Source organism: Hyperolius riggenbachi, chromosome 3 (assembly GCF_040937935.1).
Source record: "Hyperolius riggenbachi isolate aHypRig1 chromosome 3, aHypRig1.pri, whole genome shotgun sequence".
Lineage (NCBI taxonomy): Eukaryota > Metazoa > Chordata > Amphibia > Anura > Hyperoliidae > Hyperolius > Hyperolius riggenbachi.
Window position 1 is genome coordinate 35045485 of NC_090648.1, and position 19154 is coordinate 35064638.

The 19154-nt window shown below is 49.0% G+C and overlaps 1 protein-coding gene across 2 annotated transcripts in view; it reads left to right on the forward strand.

The window, feature by feature from the left end:
• DNAH2 (dynein axonemal heavy chain 2) overlaps nucleotides 1–19154 on the forward strand; it is a 401787-nt gene that overhangs the window by 364030 nt on the left and 18603 nt on the right. For both annotated transcript variants that reach the window (XM_068273978.1, XM_068273977.1), the window contains exons 75-80: nucleotides 3519–3645; nucleotides 5478–5664; nucleotides 7819–7967; nucleotides 11168–11351; nucleotides 15186–15376; nucleotides 17921–18112. In XM_068273978.1, the coding sequence (XP_068130079.1) occupies nucleotides 3519–3645; nucleotides 5478–5664; nucleotides 7819–7967; nucleotides 11168–11351; nucleotides 15186–15376; nucleotides 17921–18112 (1030 nt within the window). The remainder of the gene's footprint in view (nucleotides 1–3518; nucleotides 3646–5477; nucleotides 5665–7818; nucleotides 7968–11167; nucleotides 11352–15185; nucleotides 15377–17920; nucleotides 18113–19154) is intronic.

Genomic DNA, 19154 nt, shown 5'->3' on the forward strand with positions numbered 1-19154 from the left:
TATCACATTATTTTCACTGGAGTTCCTCTTTTAACTCCTTCAGGTCATGTGATGAAGTAACAAAAAAGATAATGTTTCGGTGGTTTGTTTACTGATCTACTGTATACTGTTTATTGGCTCATCACAATGCTAGTGATGTGCTAATAATGAGAATACAGCAGCTAATCGAGAGAAGAGTACCCTCTACCTTTATGCCTGGCACACACCATGCTATTTCCTGTCACACGTTTGAATTGATTATTTCTGACAGGTCCGATCTGATTTACAATCATTTTTCTGATCTATTTTGTGATCAGAAAATAGATCGGACTTTTAAATATTTCCGTAAGAACATGTTAGAATTTATTTCAGTAATTCAGCTTAAAAGGTGAAAGGAATATATAAAATAGGCTAATTACATGCAACGCGAGATATTTCGAGCCTTTTTTTGTTATAACTTTGTTTATGGCTTACAGCTAATGAGACCCTCAAAATGAAAATCTCAGACCATTAGGATATTGCGAAAATGTTCCATATTCTAGGCTCAAAGTGTCAGACTCTAATCAGCTAATTCATCCAAAACACCTGCAAAGGGCTCCTATTTCATGTATTAGTTTCACCTTCAATACAAGTTGAATTACTGAAATAAATGAACGTTTGCAGGATATTTTATTTTTAGCATTGTTATCTGTACCCACTGATCTCTGCAGCATATTCAGTATTTGATGTTACAGGAGCCAGTGAATGCAGATAATAATGAGGAGAGCCAACATCTGTAATGAAGGGGGAGTGAAGCCTTCTGCAAGGTCCTGACTTCCTGCTTTACTAGCACACAGCAGGGCACAGGGATGTGCTCATACCTGCCTCTGTGCTCTGTCACATTCTTCAGAGCTGCTTCATGTCCTGTGCACACACGGCTGCTCCATGCTCTGTACACACACGGCTGCTCCATGCTCTGTATACACACTGCTGCTCCATGCTCTGTACACACACGGCTGCTCCATGCTCTGTACACACACTGCTGCTCCATGCGATGTACACACGCTGCTGCTCCATGCTCTGTACACACACGGCTGCTCCATGCTCTGTACACACACTGCTGCTCCATGCTCTGTACACACACTGCTGCTCCATGCTCTGTACACACACTGCTGCTCCATGCGATGTACACACGCTGCTGCTCCATGCGATGTACACACGCTGCTGCTCCATGCTCTGTACACACACTGCTGCTCCATGCTCTGTACACCTGCTGCTGCTCCATGCTCTGTACACACGCTGCTGCCTCATGCTCTGTACACACGCTGCTGCCTCATGCTCTGTACACACGCTGCTGCTCCATGCTCTGTACACACGCTGCTGCTCCATGCTCTGTACACACGCTGCTGCTCCATGCTCTGTACACACGCTGCTGCTCCATGCTCTGTACACACGCTGCTGCTCCATGCTCTGTACACACGCTGCTGCTCTATGCGATGTACACACGCTGCTGCTCCATGCTCTGTACACACACTGCTGCTCCATGCTCTGTACACACACTGCTGCTCCATGCTCTGTACACACACTGCTGCTCCATGCGATGTACACACGCTGCTGCTCCATGCTCTGTACACACACTGCTGCTCCATGGTCTGTACACACACTGCTGCTCCATGCTCTGTACACACACGGCTGCTCCATGCTCTGTACACACGCTGCTGCTCCATGCTCTGTACACACACTGCTGCTCCATGCTCTGTACACATGCTGCTGCTCCATGCTCTGTACACATGCTGCTGCTCCATGCTCTGTACACACACTGCTGCTCCATGCTCTGTACACACGCTTCTGCTCCATGCTCTGTACACACGCTTCTGCTCCATGCTCTGTACACACGCTGCTGCTCCATGCTTTGTACACACGCTGCTGCTCCATGCTCTGTACACACGCTGCTGCTCCATGCTCTGTACACACACTGCTGCTCCATGCTCTGTACACATGCTGCTGCTCCATGCTCTGTACACACACAGCTGCTCCATGCTCTGTACACACGCTGCTGCTCCATGCTCTGTACACAAACTGCTGCTCCATGCTCTTGACACACACTGCTGCTCCATGCTCTGTACACACACGGCTGCTCCATGCTCTGTACACACACGGCTGCTCCATACTCTGTACACACGCTGCTGCTCCATGCTCTGTACACACACTGCTGCTCCATGCTCTGTACACATGCTGCTGCTCCATGCTCTGTACACACACGGCTGCTCCATGCTCTGTACACACGCTGCTGCTCCATGCTCTGTACACAAACTGCTGCTCCATGCTCTTGACACACACTGCTGCTCCATGCTCTGTACACACACGGCTGCTCCATGCTCTGTACACACACGGCTGCTCCATGCTCTGTACACACGCTGCTGCTCCATGCTCTGTACACACACTGCTGCTCCATGCTCTGTACACACACTGCTGCTCCATGCTCTGTACACACGCTGCTGCTCCATGCTCTGTACACATGCTGCTGCTGCTTCTACAGCCAAAGTTAACTGTAGCAGGGAAAGAAAGGGAATGGGGCACCACATAGCGCAGGCAGCAGCATGATGCTGTGAGCTGTAGAATGCCTACAGACATTCTGGTGTATCAGCTCATGCCTGTCCCCATACACTGCAACGGCCCAGTCTGAGGGGGGATTCTGGGCAGCTGTTACACCCCCTTAACCTTGCCTATGACTTCAGATGTGGAAGTGAGGTCATTGTTCATTTCCTGCATTTAAAGTGTGCCGCATGGTTACCCCCATGGACACCTATACGGGGGTGGCTATCTATACTGGGGGTAATTTTTTTTATTTTTTGTGTGTGTGTGTGTGTGGGGTGGGGGGGGGTGGGGCGGGGGTGGACCTATGGCTACCATGCTGACATGAGCTAATGTTTACTTAAAGGGAAGGTCCACGCAAAATAAAAAAATGAGTTTCACTTACCTGGAGCTTCTACCAGCCCCATGCAGCCATCCTGTGCCCCCGTAGTCACTCACTGCTGCTCCAGTCCCCCGCTGGCAGCTTCCCGACCTCGGAGGTCGGGGGCCACATTCCGTACATTTTTACGCATTCCCGCTAGTGCAGGAACATTAACACATACATTTTTACGCGTTGGTGCAACGCGTAAATTTTTATGCATTGCACCACTAACGTGTAAAATGTATGTGTTATTGTTCCTGCACTAGCGGGAATGCGTAAAAATGTGCGCAATGCGGCCCGCCGACCTCCGAGGTCGGGAAGCTGCCAGCGGGGGACTGGAGCAGCACTGAGTGACTGCGAGGGCACAGGATGGCTGCATGGGGCTTGTAGAACCCCAAGGTAAGTGAAACTCATTTTTTTATTTTGCGTGGACCTTCCCTTTAAAAAGTAAAATATTCCTGTAATGTGTTATCCTGTGTCACACCATGTGACAGATTCCCTTATAAGTAATGACAAGAGGACATGCCTGTTTGTCAGCCGATGATGCCAGGTGATTGGGCATCTGTCGGTATGTTATATTGATGACATCTTCTTGTGTTGGCAGATACACCTGTCGGGCGCTGTTTGAGAGGCACAAGCTCCTATTCAGCTTCCAGATGTGCGCCAAGATCCTGGAGGTGGCGGGAAAACTCAACATGGACGAATATAACTTCTTCCTGCGCGGGGGATTGGTGAGTGCTGTCATGTGACTATTAATGTCCTCAGCATGAAACAAGGCCAGCTGGACACCATCACTCTCATTGCAGCATTCAATTCTTCTGTCCAGTATATAAAACATAGTTTATGTGTCTTAGTTTATGTATATCCTGTACTTCAGTGTTGAGAGGCAGCGTCGTACATTACCTGTTCTCAGCGGAACAAGACGCCCTGCTCTCTCCAGCTGCGCTGTACAGTCTATCTCCTTGCGGCTCCTGTATCGTGTGACATGCAGGAGGTGCCGCAAGGAGAGAAGACGGTACAGCAGAGCTGGAGAGAGGAGGCAGTGTCACTATGCTGAGACCTGGTAATGTATGACACCACACTCTTATTTACTTTAGGGAAAACTCTTTCACAGTGGGACGTTACAGGCGCACGTTAGAGCAGCCTGTAACGCAGCCCACCGCACAGTAATGAAAAATCAATGGGCTGTTCACAGTGCCCACGTTGTGTTACATTGTAACGCTGCACGTCAAGAGAACGTACTGCATGCAGTACTTTATACGCGGCTAGGCCACATTAGACTGCTTGCACCTGCTCAGTAATGTTGGGGAGGAGGGGAGAGCGGCCGGGCACATGGCTAATTAATATTCACTGCACTTAGTGACGCGCAGTGTTTACTTCCTGGAGCGGCCGCCCTGTGTGGCGATGGCTGGCGGGACCACGTGATGCCGCATGTGTCCAAGAGTACGCATCACGGACGCCAGAGTGAGCTGCACAACGCGGCTCGCTCTGACGTCCACATCCAACACCACCATGCGTTGCGTTAGTGGCACGTTATGCGACCATAACGTCCCCTAAAGCGCAACGTCCTGGTGTGAAAGTAGCCTAAAAGCGAATCAAAAACACAATCTGGCAGTACAAAAGTATGGTCCAAAAACTTTATTGACAAAATACAAAATATTAAAAAGCTTTATCCATTCGTGTAGGTAATCCTCATGGACATCAAGGTCATTTTTATTCATAAAACCAATCAAGGTAGGGTCTGGCTTAATGTGATTTGCATAAATAATTCAAGATTGACTGAACATAGAGATGTTCGGTTTAGGCTAAATGGGGAGGAGGCGTTGTTGGGAAGGATTGTTGGTCCAGGGTTTTGCAGAGGGCTCAGCTGGTTCTGGTTCTGGTTAGTGGCCCTGCTGAGTTATAGGTGAACCCCTGGATTTGTTCAGTCATGTTATCAATCAAAACTATCAGAATTTAGATTTCCGCATCAGTCTGCATAATGGGCTGACACAGGTTTAGTCTACAGCAGTAAACTATGTTTTTATTTTTATTTTCTTATATTCAGTCTGTTTAATCAATTCTTAATTTAAATTGCCACTAAATATTACTCTTGCAATTGGCTACAATCACCTTTAGGGCTCAAAATCCGTAAATATAATATAATATTATTTATTTATTATTTTTTAGTATTTATATAGTGCCAACATCTTCTGCAGCGCTGTACAGATTATAACTAATCTTGTCCCTCAGAGGGACTCACAATCTAATCCATAGTCTAGGGCCAATTTAGGGGAGAGCCAGTTAACATATCTGTATGTTTTTGGGATGTGGGAGGAACAGGAGTGCCCAGAGGAAACCCACACAGATAGTGGGAGAACATGAGGATTGAAACGGGGGACCCAGCGCTTTAAGGCGAGAGTGCTATCTACTATGCCACCGTGCTGTCCACAAAAATAAATTGTATATTAAAAGTGGTAGTGTTTTTTTATTTACTAAACATGCTGTAGGATGAAAATGTATCCGGAGTGTATAGCTTTTGTTTTTATCACTATCCAATGCTGACATTATGTATCCGTCACAGGTGCTGGACCGGGAGGAACAAATGGACAATCCGTGTCCAGGATGGCTGTCTGATGCCAACTGGGACAACATAACAGAGCTGGACAAGCTGGCCAATTTCCATGGCATCATGAACTCGTTTGAGCAGTACCCCCGAGATTGGAACCAGTGGTACACCAGTGCCGAGCCAGAAAGTGCCTGCTTGCCAGGTACAGTAATGGGCACTGCACAGCAGGGCCAGGCAGAGGCTCCAGCCTTAGGGCGCAGTGTAGGAGGGGGCGCACAACTCAATCATTCCCCTATTGTATTTGATGCAGAGAGAAATAAGAAAACAGGATACATGGCAGTGACTGCAAGCCAGATAACTGGAGATCAAGGTGTTGGGGGCTCTGGCCTCTTAAAGAGACACTGAAGCGAGAATAAATCTCGCTTCAGTGCTTATATTCAGCAGGGGCATGTGTGCCCCTGCTAAAACGCCGCTATCCTGCGGCTGAACGGGGGTCCCTTCACCCCAAACCCCCCCTGCAAAATCTACGACCAACTTGGTCGTAGATTTTGCTGCTCTTGAGGCAGGGCTAACGGCTGCAGCCCTGCCTCTCAGCGCCGTCTATCAGCGGCGCATCGCCACCTCTCCCCGCCCCTCTCAGCGAAGGAAGACTGAGAGAGGCGGGGAAGAGGCGGAGATACGCGCTGACAGACGCGTGTGAGGCAGGGCTGCGGCCATTAGCCATGCCTCAATGCGGAAGAGATCCCCGCAAAGAACGTAAGGGATTTGGGAGGTAAGGGACCACCGTTTAGCCGCGGGATAGCTGCGTTTTAGCAGGGGCACACATGCCCCTGCTGAATATAAGCACTGAAGCGAGATTTATTCTCGCTTCACTGTCTCTTTAAGGTCTCAATACATTAGAACGATTATGGGCAGATTCGACCAAGAGACAAATTTATCTCTAATCGATCTGATTAGAGATTAATTTGTCTCTAGTCGAATCTGCCTATACACTCCTGTCCGAGAGCAAATTACAGTGATGATTAGTCACAGATGAGGGGGGATTAGACAGGCTAAACTCTCTAAATACATACAGGGTGCATTTCTCTATGTTTTCCTTCTGTCCTTTGCAAAAGTTCAGGTCCACTTTAATTAGTACAGTTACAGGGTTTGTCAGATCTTTTATCTGTATTCAGGGGCAGCGCCAGGGGGGTGCTATTGGGTGCTGAAGCACCCCCTAAATTTGTCCAAGCACCCTATTAGCACCCCCTAAAAAACAGGTGCTGATTTTAATTTTTTTTTGTTAATTTTGTTATTTTGTTGTAGCAGCAGCTGGCGCCGCTCTGTTGCTTTAATTTGAGCCGGCCCAGCCCTGCTTGCCAGTCACTATCCTTTGTAGCACAGTCCCGTCTCCATGGCACTCACGCTCTGTCCTTGCTGTGTGCGGCCTGCGTCAGAGGTTCCGTGCGCAGAGCACGCTGACCTGACGTCACTCGGCCAGGCAGCATGAAACTGCGCACGCCGCGTGTGTTGGTTGTGGTGAGGGTGGAGACGAGAGCCGAGACAAGAGGAGCCGGTCGGAGGATTGTTGTTGTGAGTCACTCTGTCCCTCCCTGTTCAGCATGGGCATTGGGAGGGAGGGGGGGGGGGTTGGGTCCCGCCCGGGGACTGGACTGGGCCCTGGGGTCTTTGCCTGGCTGCCGCTACATACTATATTTATATAGCAGTAACATCTTATCAAGAACTTTACAGAGTACATAGTCAGGTTCTCGGAAGATCTCACAATCTAATCAGACCATATAGCACTGGAATATACTCCAGCACTTTTCCACGCCCCTCTTTTGATGACCACGCCCTATTTTGTTGGCCACGCCTCAACATTTTTCGGCGGCGCGCTTAGCCCCCCCTGCAAAATTATCCAGCACCTGCAGAGCACCCTCAAAAAAAATTTCCTGGAGCCGCCACTATCTGTATTTCTATACCTCGGTAAATGGTTTTATAAAAATCTAAGCGAGGGAAAGGGAGGCACATCTGGCTATCTAAACAGGGGAAGGGGGGGCACATCTGGCTATCTAAACAGCATTTATACATTTGGCTCCACCCATGACCACACCCACATTCTGATGCGTGGCCATTCCCAATTTGTCCAGAGGGGGAGGGGAGGCACAGAAACTGTCTTTGTCCCCAGGCGCTGAAAAGCCTAGCTACGCCTCTGGTGTATGTTTGTATGTATGTATTTTTATTTTTACAATTTTTTCAGGATTGTTGTCCTTTATATTATAATTTCGCCTCTGACTTTCTGTAGAGTGCAGATAACCCTTTGTAAGCCAGGTTTTTGTCTCCACCAATGAGCTGATCTGTGTTGTACCTCTTGCAGGGGAATGGGAGAACGCCTGCAGCGAGGTGCAGAGAATGCTGATCGTCCGCTCGCTGCGTCAGGACCGTGTGGCCTTCTGTGTCACCGCCTTCATCATCAACAACCTGGGCTCCAAGTTCACCGAGCCGCCAGTACTGGACATGAAAGCGGTGAGTGAGGGCAAGGCTGGCTACTCAGCTTCTGTCCACTTCATCAGGAATAGCTCTCTGTCCTTCTGAGTGCAACAGAGTAACCAAGCAGCTCAGGGTGACCCAAACTACTAAGAATGTATAGGGGGATAAAAGGAACCAAAAAGCCCTCCTACTAAAAAAGCAAAGCTTGGTGTAATTGCCTTCTTAAAACAGAAGGAAATTTGCAATAATTCAGTTATAAATGAACATTTGTGGTTACCCACAATGCACACCTACTAAATATGCAAATTATCCCTTTTTGCCCTTGTTAAGCCAAGCAAGCATCCAGATCCGCTGGTTTATAGCAAGCCTATAGCTTTAAGTTTTACAGTTCAGCTATACGGTCCTATTGATTCTGTGGTCCATCCTAGTATTGCTTGAGGACATCAGCAGGCCTTATTATACCGAATCTTCCAATTTTTTTCTAATTTGAGGTCCGGCAATCGTTGGCGCCCAAATTAGTCACTGAGCGCCACTATAGCTGTAATTCTCATTGCGGCCTATGGTGGCGCCCAAATCATCGGCACAGGAGTGATTAAGACAGAAGTAACACATTTCAACCCAGGGTTTCAACTTATGCCCTCCTTCCACTCCATTAGAATGTTCCATGCATATGGGGAGAGGAGACATCCTCGGCAGGGGCGTAACTAGGCCCCAACGGGCCCCCCTGCAGATTTTCTGAGCGGGCCCCCCCCCCCCCCGGGGCCCGCTCGCGGCCGTTTTGTGGGTGCTGGAGGGGTGGCAGCATGAGGGGAAAGCCTTGCCCACAGTCGGCGGGGAGAGGGGTAGTACCCCCCTCTCCCTCACCTCGGGGCTCTCCCCTCTGCGCTCCCCTCCAGCTCGTAAGTGTCTGTGGGGCTGTGGTGGGCAGCGAGCGGCGGGCAGATACATACCTGCTTCCGTGCGTTCCATCGGAGACTTCCTCCCTCTAGCGGCTGACGTCACTTCCGGAAGTGACGTCAGCCGCTAGAGGGAGAAGTCTCCGATGGAACGCACGGAAGCAGGTATGTATCTGCTCGCCGCTCGCTGCCCACCACAGCCCCACAGACACTTACGAGCTGGAGGGGAGCGCAGAGGGGAGAGCCCCGAGGTGAGGGAGAGGGGGGAACTACCCCTCTCCCCGCCGACTGTGGGCAAGGCTTTCCCCTCATGCCGCCACCCCTCCAGCACCCACAAAACGGCCCCGAGCGGGCCCCAGGGGGGGGGGCCGGGCCCCCCCGCGGTCGCAGGGGCTGCAGGGCCTATTCCAAGGGCTAGTACACACGTTCAAAATTCAATAAAGTCCATCTGATCAAGCAAAAAAAGAAACCTGGATGCTTATCGATGACTACCTTTCCATTTTTAGGTTAGTTTCGATCTGTTTCTTGATTATGAGTAAATCGGACGGGGTTGAATGTATCATTCACAAGTCCGTATGCACGATTTTTACAGTTGACTGATGGATTGAAAAAAGGTTGACCCTGCCCAGACACTGTCCTGCCCAGACACTGTGGATCATGTGTACAGTCGGGTAGCATTATTCCGCATTTTTTTTTTACATACTTTGAGATAAATAAAATCTGAAATAAATCAGAACATTTGTATAGCGCTTTGCTCCTGTTGGACTCAGAGCACTCAGGAGCTGCAGCCACGAAGGGGAGCACCCTGCACTGCTAAGAAGTCTTATCCAAGGACTTCTTACTGAATTGTATACTGACCCAAGCCAGGATTCGAACACTGGTCTCCCATGTCAAAGGCAGAGCCCTTAACCAGTACACTATCCAGCCACTACTTTGCACCTGCACAGTCAGAGCACTTGTACATGAGCAATCTTCGACTTCAACGGAACTGAAGAGAGAGGTATATGGAGACTGCCATGTTTTATTTCCTTTAAAGCAATACCAGTTGCCTGGCAGCCCTGCTGATCTTCTGCCTCTAATACGATTAGCCATAGCCCCTGAACAAGCATGCAGCAGATCAGGTGTTTCAGACTTTAAAGTCAGATCTGACAAGACTAGCTGCATGCTTGTTTCTGGTGTTATTCAGATACTACTGCAGAGAAATAGACCAGCAGGGCTGCCAGGCAACTGGTATTGATTAAAAGGAAATAAATATGGCAGCCTCCGTATATCTCTTACTTCAGTTCCCCTTTAATGTTGAAGACTTTTCAGAGGGTCGCAGTGCAGGAGGGGCATTGGGAGAGCAGGGAAGCCTCTGGGCCAGAGGCTTCCCCCCACTTTTGTAAGTATCTAACTTTAAAAAAAAAAAAAAAAAAAAAAAGTTACAGGTACCCCTTTAAAACCAATCGATGACAGATCAATATATACATCGGGTGTCTCACTGGAGAGCCTAATCTACTAGGAAAACTGACCGTGTGTACCAGCCTTTAGTGTGCTTTAGTGACATTTAGCACAAATTTGTTTTAAAATCAGTTCACATGACCACTATTTTACAATAAAAATAAAAAGTTTAGGCTCTAATAATGTTGACCAATGTGTGCCCATACATCTATAGACTTGTCTGGTGATCGATCATCCAATTCGATTATTATTATTGGATTTGTATGAAAATGGATGCAGCCAAGTACATGCCTGATCGATGATGCGACCAATTTTGGACCGATCATGTTGATTGCAAGATGTCGGGCCATCATAATCGATCGGGCGCAGGGTGTTAATGGGGAGCGATATTGGGACAAGCGTCAAAATTCCCTGCGCTGTCCCACCTAATGTCCAATGTGCCTACCTCCATGGTGCCAATTGCACTATACGTTACCTGCCCGCATCCTCCACTTGTCCGCTGCAGGCTCTGGGATCCGTCCAACATCCATAGACATGTCCCACGCGGTTGCCGGAGTAATGTGGGCACATGTGACGTGTCACACACGCCCACATGTATGCTGGTAACCGCGTGTATGGATGGAGGGCGGAGCCTGGAGCAGCGGCTGTGGAAAGGTAACATATAGTGCAATGGGCACATTAGACATTAGGGGGGACAGCGTTGGGCCGGTGAGGCAGCGGGTGCACCGATTTCAGCATGACATTGATAGGGAAACATCTCTCTCTAATCAGATTTTATCAGAGAGAGATTTGTCTCATGTCATCCCTAGATGTATGGCCACCTTTCACCTTTGTACATGAGGGGGAGAGGAACAGATACATGTTATACTATAGTAAGTGGCTTCCTGTGTGTCCTTCCAGGTGGTGGACGACTCTCTCCCCCGGACTCCGCTGGTATTTGTCCTCTCGCCAGGCGTGGACCCCACGGGCGCCTTGCTGCAGTTGGCGGAGCAGCGCGGGATGTCCCAGCGTTTCCAGGCTCTATCTCTGGGACAAGGCCAGGCCCCCATCGCCACCCGTATGATTAAAGAGGGGGTGAGGGAAGGTGAGTGCAAGCGCCCCCCAGTGACCGAGAGTGTGTGGGAGATACTGAAAGAGGCCCTGCAGTGACATAGAGCAGAATGCCATCCATTATTCAGGATATCCACTTTAAAGGGAATTTTTATGGTTTCAGCATCCAAAACATTTCCTATCCTATACAATAAAACCTAACTGTCCCTGCGTCATCCACTTTCCCTGTATGTCCAACGCTTTTTTTGTACTAGGCATGTGCGCAGTACAGACAGCCGTTGGGACGGCAGGTGAGGCAAGAAGGGAGCAGGGCGGCCAGGTGCGCGCGTGCGGCGGGCTGGTGTGCACGTGCTCGCGGCGGGCTCGTGAGGTGCACGTGCTGACTGGGGCGGTAACTTCACTTCCATAGAGCCTGTTTTTAAACGGGCTTAGGTAGCCTAGTATCTATATATTGTTGTATATCGGTGTGTACCCTTGGCCCTCCAAGTAATGCTTAGCCTAGGATTTTTAGCTATGCAGAATTCTCTTACCTGAGCATTCTGGGAGACCAGATATATTTTGTACTGGCTTTAGAACTCCCAGTAACCAAACATTCTGCAGAGATTACCTTGCAGGACTAAAGATGTTACCACCAGTGATGAATTCTAGAATGTAAATCAGGGTAAGGAAAGATTTTACATCAACTTTGTTTTTTGTCACCTCTTTCATGAATTGTTAACCCATGAAATGTGCACGGCAATGGGCAGGTGCATGCGCACGAGCGTGCAGAGTCTGCATTTAGTGCAGGATGTGAGATGGGTGAGTGGGTCATGTCCAGATGGGTGAAGGAAGACCAGAGGAGCCTCTGGACTATCCAGGGGCTTGCCCCGCTAAGGTAAGTATGTAACTTCTTTTTTTTTTGGGGGGGGGGGGGGTTGATTTCAGGTTCTTTCTCCACACACTTTATTTGTGGACCAGTCTTTTGCTTGTTTTCAGCAGCTTCAAAAGATTTATCTTGCATGAGTGCCCTGCTTTTGACCTCAGAACTCGTTGTGCTGTAAATTCTTGGAATGCTTTGCTGTCTCTCTGCTAGCAGAAAATATGTAAACGGAAAGCAGAAGTCCTCTGTTATTGTGTCACACTGCCCTCAAGTGGTCATAAATACTCATTACATCAGCACTAATTAGTAACAAGGAAATGTAACAAATAAGAGATAAAAAAAAGATGTCCTAAAATAAATTGGCCTGGGGCACACTGGCATGCCTCTAAATAAATTACCTGCTAAAAAGTTTACCGGTGCAAAAAAATGTGCTATACAACCCAACCTATGGCCATAGGCCCCATCATGCTCTGCTCCTGCCATCTCCAGAACCCACACCAGGATTTGGCTAATGCCGATACACACCAGCCAAATCCAGCGAATCCTGAGTGCACAGCGCACCCCGTCTGTCACACACAGAATGGCGCAGCGGGGGGGCACCTTGTCACTCGCTCTGTCACCGCTGTTACTGGCAAGGCTTGTGCTCTCTCTCTCAAAAATAATTTATCAAAACTCTCCCCATCTGTCACACAAAAAGACAAATGAGCGGCCCCTGGCCCCTTCCCTTTGTCACAGCTGTTATTGGCAGCGCCACGATTTTCTCTTTCAAAAATAATAATAATAATCTGAAAAGGTTCTATAGATCCGCATAGAAAGACCAGCATCAAATCTGGAGGACTGTGGAACATAGGCACATTTTTATCCATTCCGACATAAATATTTATAACATTACCGCTACTAACAGTTAGCACTGTCACCTTGCAGCGCTGGGTCCCCAGGGCGAATCCCAGCCAGGGCACTATCTGCACAGAGTTTGTATGTTCTCCCTGTGTCTGCATGGGTTTCCTCCAGGCACTCTGGTTTCCTCCCACGTCCCAAAAACATACAGCAGGACAACCAGGCAACTGGCATTGTTTAAAATGAAATAAATGGCAGCCTCCATATCCAGGCCCTGTAGTGACATATAGTGGAATTCAGTCAATTATTCAGGCTACCCACTTTTAGAGTAAACACAAAGAGTAGCAGCAGGTTGGCACTACAGTTGCAGAACATTCATATTGAGCCATGCACTATTGACTGGTCCATCAACATGCGTCCTCTAAAGTGAAAAGTGAATGCCAACAGCGTGCTCTAGCACAGCCTCCGTAGAAACACAGCTCTGCGCGAAACGGCTGTCAGGCTCCTCTTGTTCCCTGCACCCACCGTATCACCATGTGCCTCTGATCATCTTCATGGTATGTTACCTGCCTCCATTTTGATGATGTGTTCATTGCACTTTTGATGCACCACTGTACCCAATTAAACGTTTGCATTTTGCAGCAGTGCCAGCTTTCCTCTTTCTACTAATGTCACTTTTAGAGTAAATTCCCTGGTTTCAGCATCAGAAGCACATCCTGTATCTATATATTGCTGTATGTTAGTATGTAATCCCGCCCTCCCGGGGATGGTAAAGTCAACCTGAGACGATAGGAAGTTTCTACATACCTGAGGTTTCCTCCGCGCAGATCGCTCCCATGCAAAGCCTCCTGGATCCTGCCATCGCAGCCCCGTTATCTTCGGCCAGTCGGCGCAGGCACAGTAGGGCCAAGCGCTCGCCCCCATCTCGCTCCCGCCGCTGGGAGCATTCTGCGCAGGCTTAGTACATCCCCGGCGACGGCCCCGCCTCCGCAGTATGGCCGACTGGCCGCGGAGGAAAGGGCTACTGCTGAAGGATCCAGGAGGCTTTGGACACCAGCGTGGGAGTGATTTGCGCAGAAGAAGCCCCAGGTATGTATAAAAACTTTACTTCCCATCGTCTCAGGTTTATTTTAAGCCTAGGCTGATCCCCCTCCTCCCCTCAAGCATTCCTGTGAATGGGATGCAACACAACACAATGCATTGGGCCTGATTCACAAAGCGGTGCAAACTGTTTAGCACTTGTGTGCTAAACAGTTAGCACGTGAAGTGCCGTTCGCGGACTTTTGCGCGCGCAAAAGTCCGCGAACGGCACTTCACGTGGTAACTGTTTAGCTTACCCGTGCTAAACAGTTTGCACCGCTTTGTGAATCAGGCCCATTATGTCTAAATAGGGCCTAATGCGGATCCGAACTCTTGCACAGCAAAACAATGAAAAGTCTTTATATCACATATAGTTGCTGAAAAAATGCACCTCTATAGACGGGTCTGATCTGATTTCCGACAGGTCCAATCTGATTTATGATACATTTTCAGATTGATTTTGTATAGAAGTGTTCGGAAAACCAGTCAGAATAACGACGGAAATCAGATTGAATCTGTTGGAAATAATCGATTTGACCTATCTGACAGGAAATTGGATGATGTGTACCAAGCATTAGGACTGCAAGCTTTTAATCCAGGCTTTCAGTAGCCCCTGTGAAATCTCCACTAGAGATGTTCAAGGATCTTTGGAGATCCCTTAGTAAATCAGGCCCATAATGTGATCACAGTAGCTCTATTGTCGGAGTTTAGAACCTTTTAGTTCCAGCATGTATCGGAGACAGGGCCGGGCCGAGGCATAGGCTGGAGAGGCTCCAGCCTCAGGGCGCAGTGTAGGAGGGGGCGCACAATTCATTCAGCTGTCATTCCTAATTGTGTATGAAGCAGAAAGAAATAAGAAAAGGAGATACATAGCAGTGACTGCAAGCCAGATAACTAGATATTAAAGTGTTGGGCTGGGGTGGGAGGGATGGAGGGGCGCACTTTGGTGTCTCAGCCTTGGGTGCTGGAGGACCTTGTCCCTGCTCTGATCGGAGACGCTCAGTATTCTATGGTTAAAGTTCAGGACCTTGTGCTTCCGACTAGGGGTCTGCTTGTCTGTATTCTGTAATGATGATGATATTTGTGTTTCAGGGCACTGGGTATTCCTGGCCAATTGCCACCTCTCTCTCTCCTGGATGCCACAACTGGACAAGCTGGTGGAACAGCTTCAGGTGGAGAATCCTCATCCTAACTTTCGACTGTGGCTCAGTTCCAGCCCTCACCCCGATTTCCCCATCTCCATCCTGCAGGCCAGCGTCAAGATGACCACAGAGCCGCCCAAGGTAAGATTTGAAACACTCCCCTCAACCCTACACCGAGCCGCCCAAGGTGATATCTGACCCCCACCCTACACCGAGCCGCCCAATGTAAGATCCGAAGACCTACACCGAGCCACCCACAGAGCTGCCCCCAGTGAGATCTGGAACCGCCCCCCCCCCCCCAACCCTACACCAAGCCACTAAAGTAAGATCTGAAAGCCTACACCGAGTTGCCTACAGAGCCGCCCACAGTAAGATCTGAAAACCCCACCCCCCTGCCCATGGTAAGATCTGAAACCCCCCAACCCTACACCAAGCTGCCCACAGAGCCACTCACAGTGAGATCTGAAACCCCCCCAACCCTACACCGAGCACCTGAGGTTAGATCTGAACCCCCCCAACACTACACTGAGCCGCCCGAGGTTAGATCTGAACTACCCCCCCCCCCAAAACTACACCGAGCCGCCTAAGGTGAGATCTGAAACCCCCCCCCAACTCTACACCAAGCCACCTAGGGTGAGATCTGAACCCCCCCTCCAACCCTACACCGAGCTACCTAAGGTGAGATCTGAACCCCCCTCCCCCTAGCCCTACACCGAGCCACCTAAGGTGAGATCTGAAACGCCCTCAACCCTACACCGAGCCTCCCAAGGTGAGATCTGAAACCCCCCAACCCCCGAGGCTCCCAAGGTAAATGACACCCCCCCCCCCAACCCTACACCATGCCTCTCATGGTGAGATATGAACCCCCTAATCCCTAACTCATCCCCCCCCCCCAAAACCAACCCTAGTCCCTAATTCAGTCCATGCTTCGGCCCTTTGCAGTGTGATGACGACACAATGCTTTGTTTGACTAAAACAACCAAGATCGGGCATTTCAGACAACCGCCTGTTGCACAAAACATCTTTCTTTGTCGTAACAAAAGATCTTTTTTTTTCACTGAAAACCTGATTCTCCCAGATAGATATTTTACAGCTGAAAACGAGGATGGTGGGAGCGTAGTGTAACCATGGCAACCCATCCAGCAAGGAACAGAGAAATTCTCATCGCTGCTACATTGGCAGAGCGCTGGTGAAAGTTTGTCAGATGAAACGGAGCCAATGGGCTCCTGCCGACATCGTGCAGATGGTACCGCTGGCTGTATGAGATGCTGATGCACCGTCTGCAGACTGAAGCATACCTCTCAACTTTTGGAGGCAGGAAAAAAGGGACTCTAAGGCCTGCTTCTGCCACACCCCAATCTCACATGTGGAGTGCCCCTCCCTCCCCTATAGTTTCCTGGCTACCCCTCTCCATCTCCTATACAGTTGCCTGGTGTCTAGTGGTCCCTTCACCTCCTATTCAATTCCCTGGTGTCTAGTGGCCCTCTTTCCCTATATAGTTCCCTGGTGTCTAGTGGCCCTCTTTTCCTATATAATTCCCTGGTGTCTAGTGGCCCTCTTTCCCTATATAGTTCCCTGGTGTCTAGTGGCCCTCTTTTCCTATATAGTTCCCTGGTGTCTAATGCTTTCCTGCTTTTCTATACAGCTCCCTGGTGTCTAGTGACACAAGAGTTAAAGCGGACCTGAAGATATTTCCAAAAAAGTTTCAATTACCTGGTGCTTCTGCCAGCCCCCTGCAGTTGCCCTTTGACTGCGACTTTACCAAACGATCCTCCGGTCCCCCACCGTGGCGCAGTTTCACTTTGTAAAGTCGCCATCCACTGCGCCTGCACAGCCCTGGACACGCGCATCCTTATTCACACTCCCATCCTCAGTAGAGAAAAACAAAAAATTGCTTTCCTAAAACAGAAAGAATTTGCGATAATTCAGGTTGGAGTGAGCTTGAGATGTCTCCCAGTGCATCACTGCTGAATATATGCAAATTAACCATTGTTGCCCTTAGAAGCTAAACACACCTCCAGAACTGCTGGAATACAATGATGTGTCACCTTGTTAAATTGTACAGAGCCATAATAATCCAACATGCATACAGACTGTTTCGGATTGTTTGATCCTCATCAGTGCATGGCATGGATTAATTTGGCTCTATGGAGTAGGGCTTGTAAAGTTCTGCGCAGGTGCAGTAGAGATTTTCTCGTACTGCGCCTGCTCAGGACACTCCCACCGCCGAGAATGCGAAAGAGGATGTGCGCATCCAGGACGGCGCAGTGGGTGGCGACTTGTAAAGCAGTGAAACCAAAACTGCGCGCATCAGGGGACCAGAGGATCGTTGAGGACTGGCGCGGGCACAGGGTGGCTGCAGGGGGATGGCAGAAGCCCCAGGTAAGTGAAACTGTTTTTTTGGAACTATCTTCAGTTCCGCTATAACCTCTCAGCACATGGAGAAGTTGAGCAGGATCAGGTGATTGGTGCTCCAGTTGGCTGCTGACTCCTCCTACCGTAGCTCTTCTGACTACTTCTTGATGTGAAGGGTGATGGGATGGGGGGGAGCCTGGTGGGTGTAATTGCTCTGTCATCCCAACTGGAAATAAAGCTACAAGACTTTGAATAAGCACTTTTAAATGACCCATGGTAAAAATGACGGGTCCAGAATCCTCATCATTTGCCGTTTTCTGTGCTCCGCAGGGACTTCGAGCCAACATGAAGCGTCTGTACCAGCTGATCACAGAGCCTCAGTTCTCCCGCTGCAGCAAGACTTCCAGCTACCAGCGCCTGCTGTTCTCGCTCTGCTTCTTCCACAGCATCCTCCTGGAACGCCGGAAGTTCCTCCAACTTGGCTGGAACATCGTCTATGGCTTCAACGACTCCGACTTCGAGGTGAGCGCTGAATCTGTGAAACATTACACTGCTGTGTGCTGCAGTCACCTCCTCATAATCACGATTACAGGACTTCTCACGAGCTGTGCTCTGATTGAAGTCTGACTAGATTAGCTGCATGCTTGTTTCTGGTGTGATTTAGACTACTACTGCAGCCAAAAAAATCAGCAGGACAGCCAGGCAACTGGTATTGTTTAAAAGGAAAGAAATATGGCAGCCTCCATATCCCTCTCACTTCAGATGTCCTGTACGTGTGTATAAAATGTCTCAACACTGAAACCTGATAATATGATCGTAGTAATGCACTATACTTGAATGGTTGATTTGACCCCCTTTTTGAGATGCTGAAATATCAGGCCTGTATACACAGTATAAATGTTGTGCCTGGGCTGATAGTAATCTGCAGTGTCTGCTGATCTCTGCTGCCCCCAGTATGTACAGTATAAGCTGTTACTCTGTGCCTGTACTGATAGTAATCTAGCTGCAGTGTGTGCTGATCTCTGCTGCCCCCAGTATGTACAGTATAAGCTATAAGGGCCCTTTTCCACTAGCAATTGCTAGTGTTTGCGCTAAACGCTAGCGATTGCGATTCAGCAAAATCTCTTTTTTTCCCCGGTGATTGCGATTTTGCTATGCAATGCATAGCATAGCAAAATCGTGGCAATAATCGCTCCGCGGCGCGATCGCGCTTTTGTAAAAATCGAATTGCGGTAGTGGAAATTACCTACCACGATTCCTATGTTATTTAGCAAACCTTAGCAATTTTAAAATCCCTAGTGATTTGCGATTTTGCGATTCAGCAATCGCTCTAGTGGAAAAGGGCCCTTAATCTGTGCCTGTACTTATAATCAACTAGCTTCAGTGTGTGCTGATCTCTGCTACCTCCACTTTGCACAGTATAAACTATTACTCTGTGCCTGTACTGATAGTAAACTAGCTGCGGTGTGTGCCGATCTCTGCTGCCTCGCTCCAGTATGTTAAGTATGAGCGGTTACTTTGTGCCTGTACTGATTATTTTGCTTCAGGTTTGGTTTAAAGGGAA